The sequence below is a fragment of the Triticum aestivum genome, chromosome 6A, assembly GCF_018294505.1.
Source record: "Triticum aestivum cultivar Chinese Spring chromosome 6A, IWGSC CS RefSeq v2.1, whole genome shotgun sequence".
Classification (NCBI taxonomy): domain Eukaryota; kingdom Viridiplantae; phylum Streptophyta; class Magnoliopsida; order Poales; family Poaceae; genus Triticum; species Triticum aestivum.
In genome coordinates this window covers 340687765-340694963 of record NC_057809.1, presented here as the reverse complement: position 1 = coordinate 340694963, position 7199 = coordinate 340687765, and the positions used below count along the sequence as shown (strand labels likewise).

The 7199-nt window shown below is 39.5% G+C and overlaps 1 protein-coding gene across 8 annotated transcripts; it reads left to right on the top strand.

Annotated features, from left to right (window-relative positions):
• Positions 1-1711: 1711 nt before the first annotated feature.
• On the top strand, positions 1712-6639 carry LOC123127518 (ERAD-associated E3 ubiquitin-protein ligase HRD1). Of its 8 annotated transcripts, none has more exons than XR_006462570.1 (6): positions 1712-2179; positions 2656-2722; positions 3561-3710; positions 3795-4650; positions 5115-5231; positions 5757-6639. XR_006462570.1 is itself a non-coding variant. In XM_044547246.1 (6 exons), coding segments are annotated over exons 2-6 (471 nt in total). In that variant the 5' UTR covers positions 1714-2179; positions 2656-2720; the 3' UTR covers positions 5175-6639. The 8 variants fall into 8 exon arrangements, 1 of the variants encoding a protein (XP_044403181.1); XR_006462569.1 differs by having other exon boundaries at positions 1714-2179; positions 3795-3998; positions 4596-4650; positions 4753-6639; XM_044547246.1 differs by having other exon boundaries at positions 1714-2179; positions 3795-3998; positions 4596-4650; positions 5115-6639.
• Positions 6640-7199: the final 560 nt, after the last annotated feature.

Sequence of the window (7199 nt, the reverse complement as noted above, 5' to 3'; positions counted from 1 at the left end):
CTATCATTACACCAACAGATGCTTGTCCCAGTAAGGACAACACCCAAGAACCAGTCCACCCAGAAATCAAATTATCAAAGTAACGAACACAAATCATATGAGCATGATGAAAATTAACTTGACGATAATTCCCATGTGTCCTCGGTAGCGTTTTGCTTTATATAAGATTCCGTCCAGGCTTATACTTTGCTACAGAAAGGGTTGGGCCACCTTGCTGCACTGTACACTCATTGCTTGTTACCCGTTACGAATTATCTTGCTACAAAACTATCTATTACCCATAATTTTAGTGCTGGCAGAAAATACCTTGCTGAAAACCGCTTGTCATTTCCTTCTGCTTCTCATTGGGTTCGACACTCTTACTTATTAAAAGGGCTATGATTGATCCCCTATACTTGTGGGTCATCATTAGGCTCTATTAGGGTAGCAGTAGTCATCAGCGAGATCAGCTGGCTCCTGGGCTCCGTCATCTGATCACAACAATCGGGTAGATGGGGAAAGAGGTAGCAAAGTAACCGTGAATACTCATCCAAAGTACTCGCAAGACTTACATCAGATCTATACTAAATATGCATTGGTATCAAGGAATGGGGCTATATCTTTGGACTAGACTACAGAAATGCCAGAATAGAGGGGAAGGCCTAGCCTATCGATTTTGGGAAATGTAGCATGCAAATTCAAAAATTTCCTACGCTCACGCAAGATCTATCTAGGAGATGCATAGCAACGAGTGGGAGAGAGTGTGTCTATGTACCCTCGTAGACCGAAAGCGGAAGCGTTTGACAACGCGTTTGATGTAGTCGAACTTCTTTTCATTCCGACCGATCAAGCACCGAACATACGTCACCTCCGAGTTTTGCACACGTTCAGCTCGATGACCGTGATGCCCGGATACTTAAGCTACAAGAACCTCTGCTAATGATGCCACCTCACCTCGATTACTGTTGCTAATCTTGCGTTAGTTCGAACCGATTTGAATTCAAATTAAAAATTAGGCAAACAACAAAAGTTTTCAAACAATGAAACTAAAATGTTCAGGTCATGCCAGATAATGCATAGGTGATTATGGTGGTGAAACCAAACATTTATGAAATGCTTAACCGCACTAAAATGATTTAAATAGTATCAAAACTAATTATTAAAATGCCTTTACTAATTAATAAAATATCAAACTAAATTATTTGGGGACTAGACTTTTTGTGGTTGTGGACTAAATTGAAATACTAAATTAGATGCCAAGTATATAATTTACAAAAACTGAAAGAATAGGAAACAAAAATAAAACAAAACAAAATAAAATAAAACAACAAATATACTCCCTCCGTTCCTAAATATTTGTTTTTCTAAACATTTCAAATGACTACTACATACGAATGTATATAGACATATTTTAGAGTGTAGATTCACTCATTTTGCTCCATGTGTAGTCACTTGTTGAAATGACTAGAAAGACAAGTATTTAGAAATGGAGGGAGTATAAACCTATAAGAATGCTAGCCGACCCTCCAACATGAAGCTTCCCCGATTTTATGCAGTTTTGCCCGTTCGATCTGGCCTTTGACTTGCCATTGGATTTTCGCCTTTGGTAAATTTTGTTTTCACCACGCGGTGGTTTTCCGTGACCTATGACTGGTGGGCTGGTCCGTCGCATGGATTGGCTGGATGAGCTGCGCTCACGTGCGAAAGAATTTCCCAACCCGCTCGCCCCACGCGCCGCGCACACAACACACATTGCATGAACCCTAGCCTCCAATCCTCTGCCAGCACACCCTCACTCCTCCCTCGCTCCACTGCAGCCGCCACACTTCTCTCTCCTCGGTTCTCTCTTCCCCCTCATTCACCACAGCCATAGCCCCAGGAGCTTCGCAGTCCCTGTCAAGGAGATCCATGGCCTCCCAAGGTGCTCATCTGCCCAGGTCGTGAGGAAGCCGGGGGAGGAGGAGACCTCGTCGCGAGGGAGCTTCGGGAGGAGGAGCTCAACCCAAGAGGAGAGGATGCCAGCCAGGGAGTCGTCTTGGCTGGACGTGGTCCTTCGCGTCTTGAACCTAGCGCCGTAGGCGGCTCGTGCAATGGCGCAGCGGAGGACGGCCTCAGCTGGTGGGTGACGGCGCCCGCATCTGGTGCATGACCTCGCATCCTAGGTGCGTGCTGGATTAGCTCGCGTCTTCACGGCCTTCAGGTGCACTTCTCTCTCTCTCTCTCTCTCTCTCTCTCTCTCTCTCTCTGCCTTTGAGGTTGCAAATGCGAGCACGAGCTATTTGTAAAAATGCTCAAGGAGCAGTATGTGTGTTCGAGAGAGGGGTGGAAAAGAGGGTGACTGGAATAAGGGGAGAAGAAAGTTATTAGTTGATTTCCTATCAAAGAAAAGTAAATACCAGCCATGTTATACTTTCAGTGTGTTTCTTGGTTCCATTTGCATATAATTAGAGTAAACTAAACTGGATCCACATAATTTCTCCAGCTCCCTTGAAAGCTAATGTATTTGACCCTCCATTTTACTGTCAATTTGTAGTATGCTTTCTTATGCTTGAGTGGTCGATAGATTTTAGGTTTGAGCAGCTAATTGTCAAATTTAAAAGTATAAGGGACAAGATAAATTGTGTTGCATTGTCTACTCCCCTACTCCCCTATTGATGTGGCTCTTGATTTTTGAAGCTCCTAGGATTTAATAAGATGTCTTGGGCTTCATTGGAAAAATGATCTACCTGGAGCAATGATACATGTAAGTCTTTTATTTTAAACACTAAAATCATTAAGTTAGCAGGTACTAAAACATCTGAACTATGTTAATTGGCTGTCCTTGGATGGCAGTGTAGATTGGCATTGAAGGATGGTGGCCTTTTTCTTGCACCAATTCTTCTCTCGTGTGTGCTCCAGTGTTGATAATCTTTTGGGACCATTTTTTCTGTAATTGCTTATACAAATGTGTAATTAGTTGCACAGACATACATACATACATGATTCTGCGAGGAAATTACTTTCTTTGATCTGTTCTTTATAAATGTTTTTTCACTGGCTTATTTAATATAGATATTTCATTTCTTGCATAAGCATATATGATTCTATGAGCAAATTATCTTCACTGGTCTGTTTTAGAGGGATGTTTGATTAGCTGCACAACATACATAGTTCTGTTAGTAATTTGTTTTCCCTGGTTATCTTGATATTCAGTTCTGTTGGTGACCGTTTGCATGGTGGGTCATGTTAGCAATGGGTATAAGGGTATCCAGTGCCCAGCCTTTATATTTTTATCAGGTGTATTCACCACTATGCATGTGTATATGATGTTGGCCTAACTCTATACATTTTGTTGGTGTGATGATTCATCCTCTAAAAAATTATATTGTGTCCTGTTGTGCTAGATGTTTGAGGTTTGGCTTTAAAAAGAAGTTATTTCTAACGGAAGGTCAATGTGAGAAAAAGGCAGTGTATACATTTTATTTGGAGCTTATCTGTGATCTTGTGCACTTGTCTTTATATATGCTCTTCTTCGTAGATATCTTCCTGTCGGTTCTCTTATGGAGATCTTTCCCCTTATCTGATTTGTTATACCATATCAGGAACCATGGTGTCCTACTGCACTTGATCTGTGAGCTGTACGAGACCTTCCGCAACTTCAAAATTCATGTTTCAGATTATTTGCACCCCAGAAAGACAACTTCCACCATGAATGGACGCTTTCTAGATGCTACAACGGATGAGCTTAATGTGTGAGTTATTTAATTTCACTGCCACTGTTTCAGTTTATTCAACTATGGTTCTTGTTTATGATATAGATATATTTATGGATTCAGGAGTGATGTTACATGTATTATCTGCTGTGAAGAGACGACAACAGCAAAGAAGCTGCTTTGTGGGCACTTGTTTCATGTGCATTGTCTGAGGTCATGGCGAGAGCGCCAAAATACTTGCCCGACATGTAGATCTCCCATTGCCCCCCGGACAATGGACGTGCTCCATCAGCGCGATAGCATGAAGCCCAACTGGGAGTTAGCTTGGTGAGCTTCGTTTTGTTGTTCAATTTTTTGTTTTGATTTTTTCTACTTAACCATTTCTATCAGTGAGGGCTACAATTGGCAAATAGTTTTTATGTGATTCCTAATTTAGTGTGAGGAAAAATAGCTGCAGGCGTCGGTGCTCCAGGTCCAGAAGGAGTAACAAGCAAGAACGTGAACAGGCGCCCAACAAAATAGGCAATCTTCATTGAAAGTTGTAACATATTTACAACTGGATTCAGTTTTAAATCAGAAATAGAAGTCGTTCAAGTTTCAGACAGTTATATGATGTGGCATGTGCATGCTTTACAGTTACCTTGCAAGTGTCGTGATGATGCATAGATATTTATGTATCTATATGAATGTCAGACCCTGCGTGATTGATCTTATTTTATTCCTATGTGAGAACTAGCTCTCCTTTAGTAATGCAGTACTTTTATACTAGACTAAAGTGGGAATGGTTGGATTGCGCTCTATAGGACAGTGTGATTTCTTCTCATAGAATGTTGTCATCTATATCTTGCTGAATGTACATTACTATATTTTGCATGATAATATGTTTTTGCTATGCCAGTCATATAAGTTATCTATTTTCTACAGGTTGTTACATCCCCAAAGAGGATTCCAGCAGCAAAACTTCAAGCTTGAATGGAAGGTAGTCCAAGAGCTTTATGATGTTGATTTCTTTACGAACATTATGGGAAGTGGACTTCATTATGATTGGTGCCACATTCCTAATTTACTGCTCATTTCGTAGTTGTACAAAAAAATGCCTGGGCGTGCAAGTTTTATGTGAAAATGATGCACCGGCGGTCTTTTGGAAGAATGGGAAAATCACATGGATGTCGGATTGCAAGCACGTAGGGCATTGCTTATGTGGCGTACAGTTCATAAAAACCTCCTGAATTGAGTATTTATTTTTCAGTTCTATGCTTTGTTAGACTACTAGAGCTAGAGGTGTTAAAATCCTAGATGATGCTAGATGGTGTAATGGCATTAGTGCTGAATTATATTACAAAATGTACAATTTGGATAAGTATAACAAATCTATTAGATTTGGTTTTTTTATTCATATCATCAGTCTACAATCACCACTCTGCTCTGCCTTTCACTTTGCAGCCCTCGCTCAGGTCTTACTCTGTCTCGCCTAGCTGCCACTCTCTTCTAGAGTGGTTGTGACCCCACCATGCGCAAGGTATTCACCAAGAACCAGAAGGTGCTCTTTGGACACTATGGGTATGGCTACATCCGTGGCTGGAGGAAATTTGCGGCCATTTCAATTCAGCCCATTTTACACCTACCGGTGCATTAATAATAATTATGATATATGCATACTACATTATTAGTCTTCACCTTTTTTACATACTACTCCCATTTGAATACACTTTTAGAAAAAGTAAACATACCTATGGTAGACACATTCTTGCCTGTACACTTCTTTTTGAAACATTTAAAAAACTCAGTTTACAGAGTATGGGTTGGTTACTACGTTGGAGTAATTATGGACATCTCAAATTTAGCGCCTAGGATTCCTATTTTGACTGATTTGAGTATCTCTTGGTGAGTCCTCAAATTACAAATTTGAAAATAACTCTCCTGAAAACGCTGGCAAAACTCTATGTGGTCTATAGATAAATATTTGATGATCTTGCTTAATAACTTGCTAGCGGGCAGAAAATATATCATGTTAGTACCATTCATGTATCCGCTTTCACAGACCATCTAACATGACTTCTTATTTAATTTTGACGGGATGCTAAGGGCTGCAAGAAATAAAATAGTATGTTGCATTTTCCCTACAGGTAAGGAAACATGTACCTTATTTCTGCAAAGATGTGCTCTATTTTTTTATTCCATGAGTATTTGCATTCCCTATAGAAGCTGACTGGTTACATTTATGTTTAGTATACACCATCATAATCTCCCAAATACTGCACTCATTTATACTTTCCCGCCCATGTTTAAAATAGCGTGTTTTAGTTCTGATTACAGCCATATAGGTATTAATGTATAAGAGTTTGCTTTCAGTTCTGGTTAAATGAACTTGGATGATCAATCAAATTTCCAGTGATGATACTCTAGCGGATCCTGACAGAAGTTGTGCATGTAGTACATGTTTTCAGTTCAGCAAGGTCTTTTTTAGTTAGATCAATTTTGAAGACTAACATGTCATATGAATGCTCCCAGCTTAGCAAAATCCTTGGTCTTTCCATTTTTGTAAGTTGAGGGAATACTTTGCTACTTCAAAATCTCTAGATAAAAGTTGAAGAATTCATACGATAGTCGATTGGAAACATATATCTAGCAATTCATTTTTTTCATGCACACAATGAGATAAATTGATATTACACAAGCCTTTACAATTTAGTGCTTCTGTTATTAGAATCGGGACACTTGCTTTGTTACCGTACTTAAGAGTTGCCGATTGCTTACTATAGTAATAGCAGGAAGGTTTGCAGTCAACTTATTTGCAGTTGTAATTAGTCGACTTGTGCTCCTTAAATTGTTGTTCTTTGGTGACCAGTGAATGGAAAATTGACTCTCTTCCGTATGTCTGATCTAATTGTTGGGAAAATCTTCAGCACATTGTAATATGAAAGGTTTTACCCTGCACAAAAATAAAAATATGAAAGGTTTTGATTTTTTTCTTGGGACTTCTTCATACTGTTGTATTCACTATAGTTTTCCTGTATTGAACTGATTTTTCGCTTGCATTGTAGATATCAAGTCTTAGATAAGGAAGTTTTGTATGGCAGTCGACTCTCTTCTCCGATTCATATTCACAGTTAAATACCCCATTCTTCTTTTTTTTCAGCCCTTGAACATTTTCTCCTACTTGCTAATGCAGGATGGAAAACTACCTGTTACATGTAGTCTTCAGAACCTGTGCTGAAATGTCGCCTCTTTGTTTGGAAAGTTTCCGATTTTGCAAAACTTTTGGATGTATCGAATAGTTTTCAAGTTGTTTCAATGACATCAGTTCCTGCTAAGACGTTTTAAATGTGAACCTAAATACCTGTTACCATAAGTGACCAAACTTGTGGTGGTGTGCAATGTTCATCTAACTTAAAACAGCTTGTGCCCTGTCTTTCTTCCGCAACACAAAAGCTAGATTAATTTACCATCCACCTGTCAAGTGAGCTCAAGCATAAATTCTGAACATTCAGACAACCAACCAAGATGCACGTGCATTAGAGCATGGAA